Below are 22,624 nucleotides of genomic sequence, written 5' to 3'. Positions count from 1 at the left end.
AGTTTGATTTTGTCCCGAATTTCTACCTACTTTACCAAATCTTTTTGCTCGCCATCCTGGTTTGCTCTGCAAACCAGGCAGAGACCTGAAGGACTTCACTTTATTCCAAAGTTGATAATTGTTGAGGGAGATTTTTACAGTCTTCCTTCTCTTCCCTCAGCTCCCTTCCTGGTTAGAAATGCTAATAAGAACTAAGGTGGTCATAAGCTATTGGAAGAAGCAAAAAAGGTGAAGGCTATACACATTTTAGTTTGTGATTGGCATGTCTTAGCCTTTACCCTGCATGAGGCAAGGAGAAAAAGACGTAAAATTAAAGTTACAGATAAATTCAAGGAAGGACTGAAACTAAGGAAAAGATACTAAGTTTGTTTCCCTTGGTTAGCTCAACCAGGTCTTTGTCTCCATTTTTGACTGACAGATACCAAAACAGGTTGGCTTTCTCCTACTGCCCTGCAGTGGGTGGAGACTGGCTTCCAATATTGTCCAAAATGTCACTTCCATTTAAACATATTCTTTCTAGGGAAGAATGATTTTCTAGCATAAGATGAAGGAGAAGAGGAAGCAGGAGAAAGGTTTAAAGTGTTATATGGAAGTTTCCAACCACAGGAGGAGCAAAACACCAAAGAAGCTATAGAACACAGGGTACGGCCAAGAGCTGGAATCCAAGCCATGCTGCCTCGGAAGGCATGCCAACCCAAGGTTCACATGTCCCCGGACCAGGTCCTGCCCGGAGAGAAGCATTCCAGTCCTTCTCTTCGTTAAGAAACAGCCAGACCCAGTGCGTCTAGAGGGAGGCCACAAATACCACGTTGTCTTTGCAGAAGGTTTCCAAGGAAGAGCTAGACCAATTGGATGGTCTCCAGACCAACCCTGGCCTGAGCCCCAGGCCAAGGTGAGCTGGATAAGTCCACAGTGTCTGGTCAGAGCTGTGCCTGGTACTCAAGTCTTGAATATCAGGAAGCCCCCGAATGCAGTGCCTGGAGGGCTTCTCTTCATTATTGATCCCTGGGTTAGCTCAAACCATACTCTCTCACCCTTCTGCAGCTCAGCCATGGCAAAGGTCGTTGCTGGGCTCCCACCCCTCTGCTCCTCGGTGGTATAGACAGGGGTCCGACGGTGACCTCCAAACACCAGCTGCCCGGTGCCTGGCCCTGGGCCGAATTCAATGCTCACTGCAAATAGATAGACCCCACGCTCAGAGGCTCGAAAATAGCCATGTTCAGGGAAGTAGCTGTTGCCGATGTTGATGTAAGTAGTGTTGAACTTCACTGTCTGCAGAGCATCTGTCCCTTCTGAAAAGCTGGCGTAGAAGGCCACAGGGGAGCCTGGAATGCAGGAGGAAAGTGTTAGTGACTCAGCCCCTCACTCCCTCGGGTGGAAAATTGTACCGAGACCTGCCTTCCTCACCTTCTTAACGTTAGAAATAGGTCCTATTTCTAGATAACCCAGATATTCCCAATAGCAATGTATCTTGGGAGCTAACTGGCCAATTCTCAGTATTTCACTAGTTGAGAGAAAGGAAAATACAAGTCTGTTGTCTCTACTGGTGTACATTTTAACAAAGCACTTTCTTGTTTGATCCTTCTTTCCAACATCCTTGAGAGATAAGTACCCTGATTGAGGAGACTTTGAGTCTTGCATGCTTAACTGGCATCCAAGGCTAGATGGCTTATCAATGGCAGGCTGAGACTGGAACCCAGGTCTCTGACTCCCAGATTCCTGCCACCTGCTAGGGATCTTGAGATACCAGGGGAAAGAGAGAAAATATTACCTATCCGCAAAGTAGTAATGCTAACCCTGGTGAGATAATTAAGGAATGAAGGGTAGCTCCTACTGGATGTTTAGCACAGGACCCTAGAGAGAGAAGGAAAAAGCAGGTGGGACCAGGGAAGAAAAGTCTTTTCAAGCTGGTCATTTTAATGTTTTCAAAATGTTGCTCAGGGCTTCCCTGGTGGCGCAGTGGTTGAGAATCTGCCTGCTAATGCAGGAGACACGGGTTCGAGCCCTGGTCTGGGAAGATCCCACATGCCACGGAGCAGCTGGGCCCGTGAGCCACAGCTGCTGAGCCTGCGCGTCTGGAGCCTGTGCCCCGCAACGGGAGGGGCCGCGATGGTGAAAGGCCCGCGCACCGCGATGAAGAGCGGTCCCCGCACCGCGATGAAGAGTGGCCCCCACTTGCCGCAACTAGAGAAAGCCCTCGCACGAACCGAAGACCCAGCACAGCCAAAAATAAATAAATAAATAAATAATAAATAAAATTAAAAAAAAAAAAAAAAAAAAAAAATGTTGCTCAGAGCCCTGGGATTACAGAGGGGGAAGCAGTCCCAGAAAGGGAAAGCTTGCTCCAGATGACACACATGACCAAGCTGGGAGCTGTGGATCTCCTGACTTCTGGTGCTCTTCCCACCTGAAGCACTTTAGCCAATCTAAGGAGGATGAAACAGAGAACACAGGCGAGCGGCCCACCAGGCCCACGCACAGGCCTGGAGCCAGAAAAGCCACTCAGTGTAGAGGAAGGAGCCAGCAGGGCTGCCTGGCCGCCTGGCCAGGAGATGAGATGGGAAGGCTGAGTCTCACTGGGCTCCGGCCTTGACACTGGCCTGAGCACTGATGAGGTCATGTTCCTCACGTGCTCCCTTGTTGCTCCCTCAAGCTGTGGGCTCTCTGTGCCCCCACCCCCAACCCCTCTCTGTTGAGACCAAGCTCCCTACTTCTCAGGGGATGAAACCAAGGCCTAAAAGAGGAGCAATTTGCATAGCGGTTAGTGACTTAGGTCCCAGAACTAGAGCCCCCGCTCTTTGGCTCCCAGTCCAACAGCATCCTCGTGAATGACAAAATTTTGCTTTTCTCTAGTTCTGGAAGATTTTCTGAGAATTAGTTCAGAATAGCTTTCCCATCTGTGTGAGAAAGACTGGCTCTGCAGTTCCCCCAGCACCCAGGAGGTGGCGCGCTCACCCTGCCGAAGCAAGGCCGGACTAGCGCGCCCTCTGTGGAGCGCCCCAGCCAGCCAGTGGCCCGACGTGCTCCTTGGTGGAAGGGTTGTCCTTCACTGATTTGCCAGCAGGCGCACTGAGAGTGGGCTTCCCTGCAGGGCCGGAGTCAAGCCCTTTGGCCTTCCCATAAGACAAACAAGGGGGAATTTTTACTTTTAAGGAAAAAAATTTTTTTAAATAACAAAATATTGCAGTGGTAAACCCAGATACCTAAACTATCAGGCAGCTGAGGCCTTGCACCACTCACAAGAGAGAAAAAAATGTAAGAGTGTAGGTAGATACAGCCTCAGCCCTGAAAATGCTGGAGAAATGGGGAAACATTGACTGGTTTCTACTCAATGTTAAGCCTTGTGCTAGGTTTTTGGTAAACGTATCTGCTAGTCTTCCTGACAACCCTTTGATGAAGGTAGTGGTTCTCCCTTTTACAGAGGAAGAAACTGAGACACGTAAGTGGTTTTAGAGCCTGTGCTATGTCCACTGCTCCTGCAGGGCCATAGTGAGGAGTGAGTGGGAGCAGGGCAGGCTTGCGGTGGGATCCTCAGCAAGGCCTTGGACTGCCCATGTGCCAGGCTACACGAGGGTATGGACGGCCCAGATGGCGGCCTTGTACTTAGCCCCAGGTCTGGGTGAGGAGGCGGCCGTAGCTCCAAGGCCAGCCGCTCTGGCAGGGTAGAGTCACTAAAGGCACAGAGTGTAGGGGTCCACTTTCCAGGGCCACACTCAGGGAGGGGCTGGGAAGGCTGGCTGCTCATCCCTTCAGCCTCAGAGGCAGCTTCCCAGGGCCCTGCAGGGGCCAGTCAAGGGCCTTTCACAGGTGAAGAGCCAGCTCCCTAGAGACAGCCAGACTGGGTTCCTCTGTGCTGCTTACTAGATGTGTGAGCAGGACAGTTGCCTGACTAATGCTGTTTCAGGTAAGATGGCAGCAGTGATAATGCATCATTGGGCTGTTGTGATGATTCAACATGGCAAAGCCCAAGAAAGGCATTGTGGCGGACCTGGCTCAGAGCAGCAGCATGGGTCCACTATGTTAGCAGAACGAGCTCCTTTTGGGGCCCGAGGCTTTCCCCTATATTCACTTCTTGTGGCGTGCTGCCCATGGCAGAGGACACCAGCCCCTATCCACACACTCACTTGTATACAGGGGAAAGCTTAAAGAAACATGGGGGGTGAAGCGGGGTCGGGCGAAGAGCTGAGCTGGAGGGATTTGAGGGTGTGGTTATAGAGGAAAGAGAGGCATCCCCCCTCCCTGCTCTACAGTTAAGAGTGGCAGGCAACCACTGGTGTATATATGAGCCTCAAACATCTCCGTGGTGGGGCTCTGCCTGCTCACTGACAGTTCAGTCATGTGACTTCTACCTTCTAATACTCCAGGTGGCTTGAGGGGCCCCTCCCTAGTCCTAAATAGAAGGTGGGTTAAGGGCAAAGCCAGTCCTGAGTAGAGGTGACTGATGGTCATCCTGCTCTCTTTCACCCTGGCCCCCTCTGAGGCAGAAGCGCTGTCGGCAGAGAACACAGTCTTAGACTCCCCCAGCCTCCTTCAGGCTGGGCAACTCACCTGTGTCCCAGAGCACCGGCCCTTTGACATGCGCATCCTCCAAAGACTCCACTTGCTTCCGGTCCCTCCTCCTGGGAGCTTCCAGACCTTTCTGCTGCTTCTTCCCTTTCCTGATCAGCATGGCCTGCAGCTTCCCCAAGTCCAGGCTGACGTTGGCTACCAAGAGCTCTTGAAAGTTCCCAAAGAGGCTGTGGAAGAGGCGCTGGTGCTGCTGCAAGCCACGCTCGGTGGTGGAGAGCTCCTCGCGAAGGCCCTCGAGGGAGCTGTTGAAGGAGGAGGCCCAGGAAGCCTCGCAGCACCGGCCCACGCGCTCCATGTGGGAGCTCAGGCTCTGGAGCTCCCGCGCTAGCCCAGCCAGATCCGGCCCGCCGGCCGCCGCTGGCGACGCGTCCCGATTGGGCTCCAGGCGCTCGGCCTGCCCGCTGGTCCCCGAGGCCCGTTCCAGGGCTGTCACCCGGGCAGCCAGCGCGTCCCAGCCAAGGGCCTGCTCCTGCAGCCCGCTGGCCGCGTCCAGCAGGGCGGTGCGGATCTGCTCGTAGCGCAGGGGCAGCGGGTCAGGCGCCTCCTCGGACATATCTTCCATCACCTCTTCCCCAAAGAGGGCGGCCAGCACGGCCTCGTGCCGCAGCGCGTCCTCCAGCAGGGCCGCGAAGGAGCCGTGCAGCCGGCGGATCTCGCGTCGCATCTCGGCCTCAGCGGCCCGCAGCGCGCTCACCTCGCCGCCCAGCGTGCGCAACTGGCTCCGGAGCCGCGCCGCGTCGGCCCGCGCCCGCTCGGCCTCCGCCCGGTGCGCATCCACCGCCAGCGACAGGGCGGCCACCGTGCTGCTCAGGGCCTGCAGGGAGGAGCCGTCCCGCTGGCGCCGCTCGTCCAGGCTCACCTGGGTCTCTTCCAGGGCACGCGTGGTGTCCCGCTGGCCCTCCCGGATGACATCCAGGTCAAAGTAGAGTTTCTGGCAGTTGCAGTCCTTGACGTACTTGATGAGGTCCGCGTGGGCGCCCTGCAGGTGCTGGAGGGTGAGGTTGAGCTCCAGGAGCTGCCGCTCCATGTCCTCCTTGTTCTCCTCCATGATCAGTGACTTCTCCATCAGGATCACCCGCAGCTCGCGCAGCGCAGTGTGGTTCACTTGAAGCTCCTGCACCTGCCGCTCTACCTTGCTGATCTGTTCGTAGGTGTCATCGGATTCCAAATACAGCTCCTTTATCTCATCCACGTGCTGGGCCAGGGTGGCCTTCATGTCTGCGAGGGTGCTCTGTAACTCCTCTTCCCTGTGGGCGGTGGCCACATGCAGTGCAGAGAGGTTCCTCTGCAGCTGACCCAGCCTGGCCTGCAGGCTCTCTGGTTCCGGCCTCGCTGCTGCCCCTGCTGCCACCAGGACCAGGCTGCCGTTGACCCCCGGGGACTCCTGGGCCTTAAGGAGCTTCTTCAGCTTGGTGTCCACATCGGCCTGGACCTCCAAGAGGGACTGGTGCAGGGACAGGTGCTGGGCATGCAGATGGCCCTCCACATCCTGCCGTAGCTGGCCCACCCTCTGGGCGTTCTCCTGGACCTTGGTCTCAAATTTGGCACCAAGATCCTGGAAGTCAGCTCTGGCCACAGAGCTCTCCTGGACCCTCTGGAGGGCCTGTCGGTTGGCCTCCACATCAAGAGATAAGTTTCTTATGGCCTGGGAGAGGCTGTTCAGGCTTTGGTTGAAGCTTCTCCACATGGGGCTAAGATGTCCTTGCAGGAAGGTGTTGATGTGGGGCAGTAGCACTTGCTCCAAGGATCTGCCGGGAAACTCTACAACAGATGCACGTGTTTACACAAGCCCTTTGGGAGCAGACAGCCTCCCCAGGGGGCGACTGGGGGGGGGGCCTCTGAGGTATGGGCCTTCCTGTTTCCCCTCCCCACTCATCCCCTAGGATGTGACTGGGCTCTTCCTCAGACCCTGGAACCTGCCACTCACCAAGCTCTGTCTGATTTGCCTCAGTTATTGCCACTGTGAGGTTGCTTGCCAGGGCCTTCCATAGGCCTGGAAGGCTGTCTGCCACCTGGTGAATGTCATTCTGGACATCTCCCAGCCGGCGTTCCTGCTGCTCCACCATGTTGCTGATCTCTGCATCCCGGTGGCCTGAATACACATGAGACATAAGTGTCTAACTTCCCAGGCCTGGGCAGAACATGAGGTGCAGAGAGGAAATTTGGGGATTGAAACAGGGAGCTGTGTCCTGATGTCCTCTGAGCAGGAGCTTAGAAGCCTTTAACTCCAGAAGGGCAAATGCATGGCAAGTGAGCCCTCACCCTGCCCCCAAACCCACAGCAGACATGACTAATCCTCCATGGCACACTTTCCTCCTCAGTCACAGGGACACGGCTTCTCGACATCATTCTAGTCAGCCCTTGTCAATAGATAGGCGTTCACCACATCATGAAACTTATTCCGCATCCCAACTATGGCCCGGCCTTGAAAGCCTCACAAATGGTGTCACTTGGTGGTTCTGCTGTGCTGACTCATCACCAGGGACAGCATGACTTCCTGGCCCTGGTTAGGGGGGCTGTGGGGAGCCTTCTCCCAGGACATGGGAGCTTATGCAGTTCAGGGGGCAAGGAGGGTGCCGGATGAAGCTGTCCTTCCCAGAAAATAGGGTCAAGGGAAAGGGTGTGTGTACTTGGCCAGCAGGCAGGTCACTGAGGGCCCTGTAACCTGGCTGCCTTGGTGTGGGGGCAGGGTGACACAGGGCCACAGAGGGACCCCTGCTGATTCTGGGGACATAGCTTCCCTGAAATGGCACTGCCCTATCAGAGGAGAAGAGCCCTAGGCACATGGGTTCTTTCTTCCCGCCTGTCCCTCCCGTGCCTTCCAGGAAAGCAGCATACCAGGTTCAAAGTCAACTGGCCCATCCCAAGGCTCCTGGAGGCTATCACCTGGATCTTCAGGCTCAGGGATCGCCCTGGGATCTGCAGAGAAGCATCAGATGTTGACTCCAGAGGTCAGAGGGTCTGCATGACCTCTGGGGTCAGAGGTCAAGGGGGAAGGGGGATCACAGGGAACCCTACCGTGGTGCTGGCAGTCGGGTCCCACAAAGCCCGGGCAGCACCTCCACGCCACGGAGGCCAGCACCTTCTGCTTGACCTGGTACACCGGCTTGTGGGCCACACGGTACCTGGGGGAAGACGGCTGGCTCAGCGACTCTAGGGTGAGCCGGCACAGGGCCTGGACGAATAGCCCACCCTGCTGCACCCCGACTCACATGACTTTCACTTTCTGGCAGTCCGGAGCCCCGTGTGGACATGGCTGCTGTGAGTGGACGAGGAATTTCTCTGTTTTGCAAGCAGCTACGAAGGTGACCAGCCTGGACTTCTGGTAGGGACACCAGTTACTGGAAAAAAACAAGCCAGAAGAGAGGGCTGCTGAGCCACACCCAGGCCCCCCACTTCCTAGAGGTCAGCAGGGAGCCAGTGCCGAGCGCCCCCCCTCCACCGCCCCCGCCTCTCTGCCCTACCCAGTCTGGGGGATTCTGGATCCATTAGCCTGAGAAGGGAGTGCTCTGCATTATTCATTCCTCTGCTCCAGAGCAAAAGCTCCACAGACCCCGCCTGCAAGGGCACCTGCTCCATGGCCTTCCAGGAAGCACCCCTCACCCCCGGGTCAGCACAGAGAGGCTCAGGGCCCCCCCCCCGCTAGTCACAGAGTTACCACCAGAGTCAGGAAGGGATCTCCCTGTTTCTCCTGGTGCCAGGGAGGCAGCATGGCGCTGCTGGGGCTGGAGAGTCCTGGGTTCGAATCCTTCACATTTTCTGGTTGTGTGACCTCGAGTGAGGCGCTTAGAGAGTTTTCGTTTCCCATCTATGCGATGGAGATCATAATACTCTCCTCCAAGTGGGCAAAGGAGTATCAAGTGCCTGGCTCTTCCCAAGTGCCCAGTGAACACTGCTGTCCTGCCCGCTCTGGCGGCCAGGGGCGCCTGCTCTGGTCGTGCCCCATTATGGCCATTGTGGAAATGGACTTTGAAACAGTCGTAGGGGAAGGCAGCCAGGCCGAGCAGTTCCTTCTGTGGAAAAGGTCACCCACACTGAGGTCGTAACGAGTGGTGTGGGGGTCACACTCGGCATCCTGAACACCTGGGAGGTCACCCTGCCTCCTGTGCCCTCCACCAGCGTGTGCTGCGGCGCATCCGGGGTGGAGGGCTGCTCGCTGCTGACAGAGCCCCAGCTCACAGGTCTGCTGGCAGAGCTGATGCACTCAGCAAGAGGTCAGAGGGCCCTTCCCCACGCAGTCAGCTCTCGGAGCAGAGCTCTCCAGCGTTGCAAGTGGTAATGACCTCCATGGCTCGGTTCGATGTAGCACCTAGTGAGAGCGGGTGCTGGGCTCCGGCTCAGTGCCAATGTGGAGACTCAGACCTTATCTTCAGGGTCCCAAGGGAGAGTGGGTGATCTCAGATGGTGTGATAGGTGCTAGGACCTGGGGAGACTTTGGGGAGGAGGGGATGATTAGGCTGCATCTTACGTGGAGGGAGTGAGGTGAAGCACCAGAAGCTGTGACAGAGGTGTGTGGCCCCACTGAGACTGGGGGCGCAGAAAGGGCTGCCAAGGAGAGGCGATGGGGGTAAGGAGAAGCCAGACCATGGAGGCCTTGAGTGCCCCCTGAGGACAGGGCTCCGTCCTGAAGGCATGGGGAGCCGTGGAGGAGCTTAAGCAGGGAGGTGACATGAAAGAGCCACCCTAGTTCCTGGGTACAGAAAGGACGGGAGGGGGCAAGATGTAGGTGGTGGTGTCAGGGGTCTAGGTGGGAGATACTGGCAGCGTGGACCGACTGGACCATGGTGGTAGATTTCGGGAGAAAGGACCACATTTGTGAGATGTTGGGAGGCGATGTTCAGGGCCCTTGGTGATTGAGTGGCTCTCAGGCTGGGATTTAATTCTCTGGAGCTGATCTCTGCCCCAGGCCCACCAGGTACCATCACACAGGGATACTGCTGGGGATGGCAGTGGGGTGAGTTGAGGGGGATTGAGTGACCATACCTATTTTGAGTGCTGAGACCACGCAGCCTGCCTTCCCACTTGGCTCCCAGAAACCTGGCAGCTTGCATGTACCCTCTTGGCAGCAGACTGAAAAAGCTTGTCAGAAAAATGACCCCACTCAAGGGGAAAGACCTAAAGACACTGACACCAGGGGTTCCCCCCAATGAACTAGCCCAGCAGAGCATCCTATAACAAAACAGATCACCCATCCACTCAGCTTCCAATCAGCTTCCCAGCCTCTCTACTCTTAAGCGGGCAGACATCCAAGAATGACCCCTGAGGAAAATCTCTTACAAAAGTGGGAGGTAAAAACGAGCAAATGTAAGAAAATCAACTTGGAGAAAACCAAGACTGTGCAGGGAGAAAAGAACTTCCCCCCAAATTTGCATTAATATTCCCAGACTGATAAGAGAACTTACTGCATTCAAGAAACAAGAAAAGGAAGCCACTTTAAAAATGGGGGCAGAACACTGAGAGAACAAAAAAGAGCCCTTGGAAATTAAAACTATAATGGTAGAAATGCAAAAGAAATTTAATAGAAAAGTTAAAGGGTAAAGTTAAAGAAATTTCCCTAAAAGAAGAGCAAGCAGAGATGGAAAATAGGACAGAAAAGATCAGAAAAATAGAGGACCAGTGTTGGGAATCCAACATCCAAACAATAGGAGTTCCAGAAGGAGAGAACAGAGGGAGGGAATCACTGATGAAAACAACCAAATGAATAGTCCAGAAGAGAAGGACGTGGAATTTCAGATTCAGAGGGCCCACCAGTTACCCACAATACAATGAAAATAAACGCACAGCAAAGCACATCGTTGTGAAATTTTGGAACTCTGGGAATGAGAATGATTCTACACTTTCCAGAGAAAAAAATCAAGCCCCTCCCCACCACACACACACACACACACACACACACACACACACACACACATCAGTAAATAGAATAGCCTTGAACCTCTCAACAGCAGTACCAGACACTAAAACATAGTGGAGAATCACCTTCAAAATACTGAAGGAAAATTATTTCCAATTTAGAATCCTATACCCAGCCTAACTATCAATTTAAGGAGCACAAAATAACGACATTTTCAACAAGCCAGATTGATTTCAAAACATTTCCCTCCCCAGGACCCTCATCAGGGAGCTACTAGAGCCGTGGTTTGCAATCTTGCCATCAAACCTTCACATCAGAAGCGTCCTGTGGCACTTTAAAAATATGAGCCTACAGGCCCCACCCCAGGACAGTTAAAGGAGATTCTCTGGGATTAAGACCTGGTCTTCTGCATTTTAAAGCTCTCTGGGTCATTCTAAGGCACAGCCCAGGATTGAGGACCACTGTGCCAGAAATGCTCCACCAAAACAAGAGAGAACACCAAGAAACAGGAAATCATGGCATCAGGAAACAGGAGTTCCAGCACAGAAACGAGGTGAAGGGAGACCCCAGGATAATGACAGGCAGGGGGTGAGTGAGCAATGGTCCAGCCTGGAGCACGGCTGGAGGCTCCGAGAGAGGCATCTCCAAGAAGACACAGGTGGTGAAACACCTGACAGGAATGAAGGTGGAGAGCAGATGTGGACAACTAGCTGAGAGTTTGGAATTGAATGGTGACAAAGACACAGAAAACTAAGCAAAAGGAAAAAAACTAAAACAAAAAACGAAGACAGTTGTTTATTTCAGGGAAAACCAGAAGTGTGCAGGGAGGAAAAAGAATGCATAGGCTTTCCAGGACATACAGACTCTGTTACATCTACTCAATTTGGCCATTGTAGCAGGAAAGCAGATACTGACAGGATGTAAATAATGGGCATGGCTGCGTTCTAATAAAACTTTATTTGCAAAACAGGTGGGGGGCCAGATTTGCCCCACCATGCCAGAGTTTTCTAAGCCCTGCTTATGTGTGTGTATAACTAATAAAAATGAAACTTAAAAATAAAATAATTTCCATCTGGAAGAGAAAATGCAGATGAACAGGTAAGAACATTTTGGAAGACAACAAGTGAGGAGTTCCTCATCTAACTGTTATGACTGACTCTAATGCCAAGTAATGAAAACAGTGGGACGTGAATTCCCCGGTGGTCCAGTGGTTAAGACTCTGTGCTTTCGATGCCGAGGGTGCGGGTTCAATCCCTGGTCTGGGAACTAAGATCCCACAAGCGGTGCAGTGCGGCCAAAAAAATAAAATAAAATCAATCCAGAAAACAGTGGGACGTTAGCACAAGATTTGTCAAGCCAGTCAGTGGGAACAGAGACCCGGAAGCGACCCGTACATCCCTGAGGGACTAGTAAATGGTAAAAGGGACATGTGAAAATCGGGATGGAAGCAAAGGATGTGCACTCAACACAGAAACGGGACTGTGAAAGTGCTGGGCCCAGAGGTTAGGGCCGGGGGGCAAGGTGGCCACCTGCACAGACTGTTTCAAGGATCAGCGACTGCAGCCCACACCTCGCCCTGGGCCCCATGGAAATTCCTGGAACATGCTCAGACCTAGAGAGAAGTATTTCTGTAAACCAGTTGTTCTCAACGGGGCGTGTGTTGGGAGGAGAGGGGATTCGCCCCAGGGGTATTTGGCAATGTCAATAGTGCAAGGCTGAGAAACACCCGCTGTAAACAAAGTTCTGCTCCTCGCGTGCCCTCTGAATGGCTGCAGAGGGTCCAGAAGGCCTGTACCCTGGGAGCACCGGGTCTGGGCCAGCCTGCAGGGAGTGACTGGGACTTTCCACCTCGGGTTCCTAGAACTGGAAGCGGTGCCGCCCACCCTTCCTGCCCAGGAACTTTCTCTCCTGACCTGCCCAAACCTCAGGCTCCAGCAGCCGCTCTTCTCCCTGCCCACGCTCCCCTCCCTTGGCACAGTACAGGCTGCTGGCCCAGAAGCCCTGGGAACATTCCTGACCTTTGCTTTGGTTTCCTCCGGCTCTTGGCAGTTTCTCGCTGGTCCACTGAGCCCCCGGCCCAGCTCGCTGAAGTGCCCCATTGTTCTCACTGCCTCCTGGCCTCGGGCCCTGGCCCTCTTGGCACTCTCATCTCCCAGTGGTCTACTGAGAGGCAGGTGCCAGCCTAGAAATGAGTGTGAGGGTCTCCAGCCTGCTTTGGGCCTGTCCTGGGCCTCTGATATGGCCTCTGATGCCCTCCTGCCCCAGGCAGGAAAGAGTCTGCTGCCCCCCTTGGAGCTTCTAATAGGATCTGGGAGGCCTGGGCTCTCCTCCCCTCCCTGTCCCTGGACTCAGGGTGACCTTGAGCAAGGCCCTTCCTCCAGTCCTGGAAATGTGGAGAAGACTCCCACTCCCAGCCCCTCCGTGGGGGGAGGCTATGAGGAAGGCAGAGAAAGCCTCCAGCAGGGAAAGGGCTGTTAGCCTGAGCCTCCTGAATTATAAATGTGCTGCTGCTATGGCCTGTTAGGACACTTAAGTGCCTCTTAACCAGCCAGTAAAACCTACCTGCAACTGCCCTTTAAGTCCTTCTGTGGAAGGAGGTTGTGTTCTTAGCATCCTGGCTCCCTGAGGTCCTGGATGTGGCTGTGATTGTGATGACTCCATGGGAGAAGTTTGCCAGGCTTGGTCTCTGAGTCACAGAGGAGCCCAAGGCCCACTTGGTGTCCATCCCTGAGCGTAGCTCAGGCCAGTGGGGGCTCTTCCCGGTTAGTGCTCAGGGCCCTGTGCCTTGGAGAACAGATATAGGTGCAGGAGGTACAGCTGTGGCCCGGAGACCAGCGGTCTGGGCTCCACTCTGCTCCTGTGTGACCTCCAGAGATATGCGTGACTCCTCTGGGCCACAAGCTCCCAGCTGCAAAAGTTGTAAACGCTCCTTGTGGAGACACTGATGCTGGTGACCGGGGCCAGCTGGGCTTCTGGGAGGAGTGGCTCCTACACTCCCACCCCTCTTAGGGGAGACAGAACTGAGGACACCTGGGATTTGCAGCCCAGCCGATGTGGGCCTGACCCATCACTTAGGAGCTGTGTGGCCCCTGGTGGCGACCCCACCCCTCTGAGCCTCACAATGTGTAAAGTGGAGAGAACAGGGGCGACCTTGCAGTACTGTCACAGCAATGTGGAGATGGGGCACCTTGCCTGGGTCTTGGCTCAGTCCCCTCAGCAGGCTCAGTCCTGCCTGGGAAGTGCTCATGCGTCTGAGGAACCCACATCCTAACCTCCTGCTCTCCCCACCCCACGAAAGCCTGGGATCAAAGAAAGAGCCTCTTCCCCACAAAGTCCAAATACCCACGTTGCTGGCTCACTGGGCCCAGCCCCACGGGCTCCTGGGCTCCTGGGTGACCCTACACCTACCATGTACCTCCTCCATCCTGAGACCTGGCATCCAGCACCACGTTGTTTTGTTCGAGCTTCTCCTTTCAAAGGGTCTTTTTTTTTTTTTAATTTATTTATTTTTATTTATTTGGTTGTGCCGGGTCTTAGGTGGGGCTCGTGGGCTCCTTAGTTGCGGCATGCAGGCTCCTTAGTTGCGGCATATGAACTCTTAGTTGCGGCATGCACGTGGGATCTAGTTCCCTGACCAGGGATCGAACCCGGGTGCCCTACGTTGGGAGCGCAGAGTCTTAGACACTGTGCCACCAGGGAAGTCCACAAAGCGTCTTATCTGGGTCTGTGTCCAGGGCCTGCCCTGGCCCCCAGGCCCTGGATACAGGTATGAGGGGCAAATGCAGGGCAGGGCCCTGGCTCTGGCAGCCAGGGGGGCGGGCCCACCAGGCTCGTGGCGGGTGGCGTGGGTGGTGTGGCGCCCCTCCTTGACTGTGGAGAGCCTGTTCGCCTCCCCTTCCCCATAGCAGGAGCAGGGCTGGGGCCGCATTTCCGCCTCTCCCCTCACAGGAACACGGGAAGCAATCAGCCCAAGGAAGCTGTGCGGCGCTTCCTTCCTTTCTCACCAGCCCCTCCGGAGGCCTCGACAACCTGGGCTTGACCTGTGGGGCCTGCAGCTTCTGGGTTGTAGACAGGAGACCAGCAGGCCTGCTGGGACCCCCTGGAGGTTCCTGGGACCAGGGCTTGGGACTCCTGCCTGGGCATTCCCGGGCCAGGCTACCCTTGCGCACACACCTGCACACACTGAGGCCTCCAGGCCATGGCTGAGTGACCCCCTCAGGCCTTGAGCAGTCCGGAGACCCACGCTCCCTGGGGCTAAGGGAACGCCGTCCCTCCCCACAGCCCCGGGGTGGGAGTGGGGGAGAAAGAGAAGCATCTCCTACTTCCTGCCCAGCCGCTTGGGCCCCTCATACTCCCTTTCGTCAGAGGGAGGCCGGCCACCCAGAGACAGGGCCTTGGAGTTGATGGCTTTGGGGAGGGAAGGCTGGACCCTTGGTCCTGAAATCAGAGCTGGGTGACTGGGTTCCCCACCAAGAGCCATCTGCACCTCCCAGCTTCGAGCAGAACTGGGAATGGGGCAGGAAAGGGGGTCTCTCCAGGCCCAGCTTCTCCCCTCTCCTCCCACATGGCCCGCCCCTCCATCACCTAGCGGCAGTGCACACTCGCTTGCTCTCACCCTCCTGCCTCTCCCTGGTCAAATCTGCTTTCGGGCCAGTGTCTAACAAATACATTCAGCTTGAAGTGTCAGAGCTGTATGAGAACTGTCCCAGGAAGGTTTGGGCCAGGCCAACGTGACGGTGAATCTCGGCCAGCCAGACGGGAGACTCTGGGTGAGTGTAAATTGGCCCCTCTCACCCTCCAAATCCTTATAGATGCCCTCAACCAAGTCTGGTTTGGGCGGGGGGAGGCAGGGGGGAATAGGCACCCCTGGGACTGGGACCAGAGTATGATCTCTAGAGTCAGACTCAGATCCTGGTTCTAGCTCTCCTCAGCTGTGTGACCTTAGCCAGCTGCTTAGCCTCTCTGAGCCCCAGGCTCCTCTGTAACCGGGGCTGTAAGGAGGATTGAGATAACACTTGGCAAGATGCCTAGCCCAGAGATGGGTCCGATAAATGGCACCTGCTGCTCTGACTGAGGGGTACCCTGAGGAGGGACCCACATTCCCCGCACCTTATCAGCAGGAGGATCCCTGGCCCTGGACACATAAAAAGACTGGAAAAGGGTGTCCTGGTCTAGTCATAAGACCATTCTGCCCATTTCCAGAGGGCTGCTGAAGCAGAGCTTGCTGGATGCCACAGCCTCCTTTTTGTTCTTGAAATAGAGCAGGGCACCCTGTCTGCTCACTGCTCGACTGTTAGGGCGCTGTTAGGGCCAGGCTGAGGGCCTGTGCCAGTCCCCCTGGGCACTCAGATCCAAATCCAGTCCCCAGGAGCATCTGTCTTCTATGGCTTAGGCCGGGCCAGCCTCAACTGGGCTCAGCTTTCAGAACTGACTTACTTCGAAGAATAGGAGCCACTCCCAGGTCAGCTAGAAACTTCCAGAACCCCAGCCCCTCAGCACCCCGGTGGTCAATGGCATAGAGTGCTCCCGCCCTGTCCAACCTCCAGGACCATTACCTGCCGTGGGTAGGCGGGGAACTTCCTGTGGTCCTTAGGCTGGGCCCTGGGGCACCCAGTCCAGGCCGGCTGGGGGTGGCCTCCTAAACGGGAGCCTGCCACCTAGCACCTCATTCAGCCTCACGGCTGGTCCAGCAGATAGATAGTATGAGCCCATTTCACATATGGGTAACTGAAGTCCAGAGAGTCCCTGCTTTGGCTGAGCTGGGACTCAGATCCTGTACCACTTCCTCCCCCAGGTCCAGGCCCTCCTTACCGTCTGACGGGGTCCCTGTCCTCAGCCTCTGCCGTCCAGACCCCAGGTGGCCTGGGGCTGTGTGGATCGGAGAACCTGGTGCTGGGGACCTGGGCCCAGGCCCCCAGCAGCCCCCAGCCCAGGGGTCCCCCGACACTGAGCAGCAGGGTCAGGATCATCCTGGCTTGGGGCGGACGCAGCCTCTGTGGGTGACTCCAGAAACTGCCAGTGCTGGTGACGTTGTCTTCAAGTTAAGTCTCAGAAGGAAAAAAAAGCACGGGGACAACAAAGAGAGGAAGTGGCCTGGGCCGGCCCACCCGGTGAGTCTCGTCCGGCCCCCCTCACCCTCGGCCTGGTCCCCACAGGGGCAGCCAACAACGCAGGCCAGTTCCTGTGTGCCCCAGGAGGACTCGGGTCCAGGACACTGGGGGTGTGGGAGACACGGGGGGAGGTGGCCCCACCAAGCATGTCCCCATGGCTTTCAGGAGAACCGCACCAGCACAGAGGTGGGGCGGCAGGAAGCGGTTGGATCAGTCTCAGGGAACCTGCTGCCCATCCATGCTGGTGGCCAGGAAGTGGGGGGCACTCGTGCCTACTCAGCGTCTCTCACCACTGGGCAGTGGGAGCCAGCAGAGGGGTGGAGGCTCAGAAGGAGAAAGGAGCTGTCCTAGGGTCACACAGTCTGTAGCTGGCGCCAGGGCCTGGGTCAGCTCTTTGTGGCCCAGCTCCTCCACCTGGCCTTGCCCGAGCCCCAGGATGGGGGCATCCATGGTGCTGGTGAGAAGTTGGGTAGCCCAGGCCAGTCTGGGAGGTTGGCCACTCTTGCCTGACAGGCCGGCTTGGTCCTGACCCCTGCCCTACCTGGGACGCTGGTAACAGAGGCACCTCCCCTCTCTGTGCCTGCCCCCCACTCTGACCCCTCTCTGCCCCAGATGTACACAGATACAACAGCCCCAGGCCTGGGAGCATCCAGTCAAGGCCGCCCCTGTGGGTGCGCAGGGTGGCAAATGAATGAAGGGCAGTGATGGATAAGGATGTGTCTGGCCCTCTATGGCCCCTCCAGGGAGGGAAGGGGACAGGAGGGGAGGGTTGAGCCAGCAGGGGCTCGGGGACCCTGGGAGAAGGAGGGCGAGCCTGCTTCCTCCCTCCCTCCTTCCCCGCCCCCACCCCTGGGCTGGCTGGGCTCCCATCAGCCGCTGCTGCATCATCAATATTTCATTGGCGGCAATAAGAGGCAGCAGCAGGGACAGCGGCTGCGGCAGCACTCGAGCCAGCTCCAGTCACAGTTCGCCCGGAGAGTCAGGCCCCTGTCCCTGCCCACAGCCATGGACGTCTTCAAGAAGGGCTTCTCCATCGCCAAGGAGGGTGTGGTGGGCGCCGTGGAGAAGACCAAGCAGGGGGTGACAGAGGCTGCTGAGAAGACCAAGGAGGGTGTCATGTATGTGGGTGAGTTTGGGCGTGGCAGGGCCTGGCAGGGTGGGGCAGCTTGGTGGCCGCCCAGTTACCTGGGCCTGACTTTATCCCCCAGCCCCTGGGAGGCATTTTGAGAGGGATGAGGACCTGGCAGTTGAGTCAGGGTCTCCCAGCCCTGGAGGACCGCCGCTCTCCCACACACCCCATGGTCTGTTTGGGCCTCCTCAGGGCCCCAGGGGCCTCTGGGACAGGACAGCAAGGGAGGCACTTAGCCCTCAGACACACCTGTTTGTGCACACACAGATGCACACACCAGCGCACACCAGCGCCCCCACCCAGCATCACCCACAGGCCCCCTGACTAGGGTAAGAAGCCGCACTGAGCCTGGAGCCCCGTGGACTGAGCAAGCAGGTGCTCGGCAGCCAGGCCACAGGTCCCCACGCCGCCCAGAGGGAAGGGGTGCGTCAGGCGAGATGAGACCAACCCTCAGGGTCCTGTCCAGCCTCCCGCGCACCCCACCCCAATCAGCTCCTTCCAAAGAGGAGGCTGAGCCGATGACTCAGCTCTCGTTGACCCTGTCCTGTGCTGCTTCCAAGGCCCAGGCCATACCCACGTGAGATCCAGACCCTACCTCAGGCCTGGTCTCGTCCCCCCATCCTGTCCTGTCCACTTCCCATCCGTTCCCTTCCTCCAGACACAGCAGGAAGTGGCCTTTGAAAGGATGGCCGGCCCCCAGACACCATCCTTACCTCCCACTGACCCTGCAGCTTGTCCAGCTGTTCTGTGGTGTGTTTGCCTGGCCCACTCCCCTCCCAACACCAGGAGTGGGACTGGGCTGACGCCTCCACTTCCTCCACAGGAGCCAAGACCAAGGAAGGTGTTGTGCAGAGTGTGACCTCAGGTGAGGAGCCCCAGGACCCGGGGACGTGGAGGCTGGGACATCCAGGGACTTTTGCACCCTGGTGCTAAAGGCCCAAGCCCAGGCCCCTCCTTTCCCCTCTGCTGTACACGGACCCAGACTTCTCCAGAATCTGGGGCTAGACCCAGGGTGGGCTGCCCCCATCGTCGTCAGAGCTCCCCTGGAGTCAGAAAGGGCACAGCCTAAGGTCTCCAGTAGAGCCAGAGCTTTGAGTGCCCTGGGAAAGGGGCTGCTCTGGCCTGACGGGAAGGCCAGGCCCGGGTGGGGTGGGGTCAGGGCCAAAGCCAGCCAGATTCCTCCCACAGTGGCTGAGAAGACCAAGGAGCACGCCAACGCTGTGAGCGAGGCTGTGGTCTCCAGTGTCAACACCGTGGCCACCAAGACCGTGGAGGAAGCAGAGAACATCGCGATCACCTCCAGAGTGGTGCACAAGGTGAGACCTGGTCCCCAGGCCTGGCCCTCAGACCCGTCCCATCCTTTCCCCTGGGCCCCAGGGAGGCCAGCTGGGGAGGAGGCATTATCACCCCACTGACATACAGGGGAATGGAGACTCAGGGGCCCTGGTCTGCGTTTGGTGTTGTCACATCCATTAAGTCCTGGAATCCTCATGACCACCCCTGTGAGCGGAGCTGTGTGGGGCCCAACTGGAATGAGGCTCAAAACCACATTCTCCTGATGGTGCTCAGCATTTAGGAGACACCCCATTTCACTAGCGAAAGCGGGGTCCTGAAGGCCCCAAGTGGTGACAGGCAGCCTCCCACGGGCAGTGGACACCAGCTCAGAGCTGCCAGGTCACCGCCAACCCAGTGTCCAGCCTCCCTCCGGGCCTGGCTGGGCAGGGCCTCCTCCTCCAAGGAGGAGCGGGGAAGCAGCGCCCCCTGGTGACGGAAAAACAGTGAGGGTTCTGACCACACCCTCTGCCTCCACCTTCGTGAGCGTGCATGTGTGCGTGCTTGTGCCTGGTGTGAGTGTGCCTGTGTGTGTGTGTGTGTGTGTGTGTGCGTGCATGCGTGCCGGGCAACAGAGAGCACAGGAGCAGGGGAGCTCTCCCAGGGGGTGGAGGCTGGCAGGGAGAACTGTCCCAGAACCCACCACAGAAAGGCTCTGCTTGAAGCATTTTACACGTACTAACTCATTTCTTTGGCACAAAATCCCATGAGACAGGGTGTGGAAATGAGGCCCAGAGAGATATGGTAATCAAGGTCCCATGGCTAGTCTGAGTGAGCCTGCAGTTCTCTGGGCAGCCTGGCTCCCGAGACTGTGCTCTGAAAGAGAGACTCTGAGCAGGAGATCATGGTGGGAGCATTGGGGGCAGGAGGTTTTCCTATTCCAGAGATGTGCCGTCTCAGCTGTACGAGGCTGTGCTTTAGAAAGCTCTCCTACCTGGCACAGGCCCCGAGGGGCCGGTAGAGTCCCAGGCTCCCAGCACTAAGAATCCCTGCTCCAGGGAGTGGGTGGGTGGAAGGGTAGGGGGTCACCCTGCCCCTGGCTCTGGGGGCAGCACCAAGGCATCTGCTTCCAGGGCCAGCACAAGGTCTCCAGATCCTAGGAACAGGCAGGTGCCCTTGCTCCTAGCTCCCAGCTCTGCCTCGTCCTAGCTCTATGACCTTGGGAAGCTACTCAACCTCTCGGGGCCTCCATTTTCTCAGCTGTAAAATGCCTGGGGTGGGGGGAGGGTGGGGCTGAGAGTATCCATGTCACTGGGCTGTGATGATGCAGGGAAATGGACCCCGTGAAGCAGCTTCGCCTTGCTCATGGTGAGCCCCCGACAAAGGGAGGTGACTACATCATCATCATCAGTGCCCCTGGGCAGGACCCAAATGTACCCCAGGAGATCCCAGGCCCCTCCCTCCCCCATCCCCCAGCAAAAGAGGCCTTGGGATGGGGCCAGGCTGCCCCTGCACCTCTGAGCAGAAGCCTGGGCACTCCTCTCTGACTTTGGAGGAGGGCTGGTGAGCCCCTGGAGCTACCCCAAGGAAGACATTTCCTGGTGACACCCAAAAACCAGCCATGACTCACCCTCCAGTGAACCGTAGAAGGATGCAGCACTGCCAGTCTGTCTGACCGTTCATGCCACTGGCCTCATGCACCCACCTTGGGGCAGCAGGACTAGGTAGGCGGCCACCTGTCCTTTGCCTGGAGAGCCTGCCGCAACTCTGGCTGCCCCAGTCCACCAAGGGGCAGGATGGCCCCATGGTAACAGAGAGGTGGCAGGACCCTCCAGAGGTAGGTGCTGAGACTAGGGTCCAAGCTGATCACCCAGTCTTGCCCAGCCTACCAGCTTCACACGGCCACCCCCAGGCAGGCCGCCATCTCAGGCAAGCGCCTGGCCGGGTGTAGGTGGGTAGAAGGAGACAGGAAGTGGGAAAGGACCGTATAACCCCTGCTGGTTCCAACCAGACCAGCCTGAGCCCAGTGCCCATCCAGGAGGCAGGGAGAAGGGAAGAGGGCGGCAGTCATGCTACTGGGATAGGGTTGGGCCTGGAGCAAGCCAGACCTGATCCCTACAAGCCTCACTGCTTTGAGCTCTGAGGCCTTAAGCTGGATACCTGGCCTCTCTAGGCATAGGGTCCCCATGTGAACGGTGATACCATGCCCCTCCTCCTAGGGCTCTTTGGGGTCACAAGAGGACAAGGGTATGTGATCATGTGATTCAGGAACACCGAGGGTGGGGTCAGGCCTAGTGCTTCAGGGGCCACTGCCCACCCCACCTCACTGGGCTTCCTCATGGAGGAGGCCCAACCAGGGACTGTCAGTGACTCAGCATCTGCTTTTGGGGGTGAAGCTGGGCTCAAGAGTCCTTGGTACCCCCAGAAGGCCTTGGCATCATCAGACAGAGCCCCCGCTGTGAATCCTTACATGAGGCTCTATCACCTCCAAGGTCAATCTGGCCCTCATACCTCCCTCACCTCCAGCCCTCCACACAGAGCAAGATGATGAGGGCCTCTGCTCATCTTTGAGGCCAGCATGACAAGGCCCTGGCTGCAAGGAGCTGGGGACTCTGTGCCCTCCACCTGGCCCCACATCCCCTTTGCTTTCCCACAGGAGGACCTGCAGCAACCTGCCCCCTCGCAGGAGGACGAGGCAGGCAAAGTGGAAGAGGAAGTGGCTGAGGCGGTAGGATCTGGGCTCCTGGTGTTACAGGGGGGTCCCTGGGCAAGCTGCTTCCCTCCTGGGGCTCCAGAGCCCTCAAGGGAGCCTCTTGACCTGCAGGTCCCTGAGCCTGAGTGTGAGGTCTCCTCATGAATGACCCCCTCAGGGCAGAGAGGCACAGATGACACCTGTCCCCACCCCACCCAGGGTGGCCACTGAGGGCTGGGGCCCCAGAGCTGTGTGTGAAAGTCTCTCTCTCTCCCAGACCAAGAGTGGAGGAGATTAGAGGGCTGCAAGTGAGCTCGGAGGCCCTGAGGAACACTCCAAACCCTCCTGGCACAAGGAGTGTCTGGTCCTGGAGTGTGACCTATGGGGCTGCCCATGGTCCCCACGTCCTCCCCTGGCTGCCCACAGGCTGGTCCTCCCATGCTGCCGCCACCACCATCACCTGCCTCCCTTGTCCCCTCACCCCCTCTGGTCCTTCTGACCCCACCGATGCTGCTATGAACTTTTTTTTTTTAATGATTCCAAATAAAACTCAAATCCCTACTGCATACCTACTCAGGCCTCCTGTCTGTGCTGCCTCATTCATGAAGACGCCCTCTGGGCCCTCCTGGGAAGAGGAGCTGGGCCAGGTATGCTACAGGAACACCCTGGGCATTTCTGGAACCTACTGATAGCGGGCACTGCCTTCAGGGAGTCCCCCTGCACCACCCCCCCGCCACCCCACCATTGCCGTTTTTTGGTTTATTTTTTTCGGCCATGCTGCGTGGCTTGCAGGATCTCAGTTCCCCGACCAGGGATTGAAAGCAGGCCACCCCCACTGGCTTTTAACATGGAGGTGGCAGCCCTGCTTTTGGCTCGGGCAGACACCTTCAAGGACACACTGTCCGCTGGAGCGTGAGACCGGGATGCCCCAGGTTTTGAGCTTTGGCTCACCCTCCGGGAATGGACCCCACTGACGGCAGAGGGTGAGGGTGGGCCTC

The 22,624-nt window shown here is 57.2% G+C and overlaps 2 protein-coding genes across 3 annotated transcripts; one reads left to right on the top strand and one right to left on the bottom strand.

Moving 5' to 3' along the window:
- Positions 1 to 772: 772 nt before the first annotated feature.
- Positions 773 to 16,435, bottom strand: MMRN2 (multimerin 2). Its single transcript, XM_057531321.1, has 7 exons — positions 16,235 to 16,435; positions 7,782 to 7,910; positions 7,588 to 7,694; positions 7,408 to 7,488; positions 6,497 to 6,661; positions 4,549 to 6,330; positions 773 to 1,325 (listed from the first exon to the last, which is right to left on the bottom strand). Exons 1-7 carry the CDS (start codon positions 16,390 to 16,392, stop codon positions 940 to 942), a joined length of 2,808 nt encoding a protein of 935 aa, XP_057387304.1. The 5' UTR covers positions 16,393 to 16,435; the 3' UTR covers positions 773 to 939.
- Positions 16,435 to 22,175, top strand: SNCG (synuclein gamma). Of its 2 annotated transcripts, none has more exons than XM_007174558.2 (6): positions 16,435 to 16,533; positions 17,446 to 17,659; positions 18,486 to 18,527; positions 18,851 to 18,978; positions 21,591 to 21,662; positions 21,904 to 22,175. In XM_007174558.2, exons 2-6 carry the CDS (start codon positions 17,539 to 17,541, stop codon positions 21,922 to 21,924), a joined length of 384 nt encoding a protein of 127 aa, XP_007174620.1. In that variant the 5' UTR covers positions 16,435 to 16,533; positions 17,446 to 17,538; the 3' UTR covers positions 21,925 to 22,175. The 2 variants fall into 2 exon arrangements, with proteins under 2 accessions (XP_007174620.1, XP_057387305.1); XM_057531322.1 differs by having other exon boundaries at positions 16,465 to 16,533; positions 17,537 to 17,659.
- The last annotated feature ends 449 nt before the right edge of the window (positions 22,176 to 22,624 follow it).

The sequence above is a fragment of the Balaenoptera acutorostrata genome, chromosome 16 (genome assembly GCF_949987535.1).
Source record: "Balaenoptera acutorostrata chromosome 16, mBalAcu1.1, whole genome shotgun sequence".
Classification (NCBI taxonomy): Eukaryota; Metazoa; Chordata; class Mammalia; order Artiodactyla; family Balaenopteridae; genus Balaenoptera; species Balaenoptera acutorostrata.
The sequence above is the reverse complement of the archived record's forward strand: the minus strand, read 5'-3'. Positions and strand labels throughout refer to the sequence as shown.

Coding starts and splice junctions, on each gene's coding strand:
- MMRN2 (XM_057531321.1), bottom strand. CDS start 16,392: ATGATCCTGACCCTGCTGCTCAGTGTCGGGGGACCCCTGGGCTGGGGG. Junction 7,489..7,587: donor ACCCGACTGCCAGCACCACG/GTAGGGTTCCCT, acceptor GCTTCTCTGCAG/ATCCCAGGGCGATCCCTGAG. Junction 1,326..4,548: donor GCCGGTGCTCTGGGACACAG/GTGAGTTGCCCA, acceptor CCTGCATTCCAG/GCTCCCCTGTGGCCTTCTAC.
- SNCG (XM_007174558.2), top strand. CDS start 17,539: ATGGACGTCTTCAAGAAGGGCTTCTCCATCGCCAAGGAGGGTGTGGTG. Junction 18,528..18,850: donor TGTGCAGAGTGTGACCTCAG/GTGAGGAGCCCC, acceptor TTCCTCCCACAG/TGGCTGAGAAGACCAAGGAG. Junction 18,979..21,590: donor CCTCCAGAGTGGTGCACAAG/GTGAGACCTGGT, acceptor GCTTTCCCACAG/GAGGACCTGCAGCAACCTGC.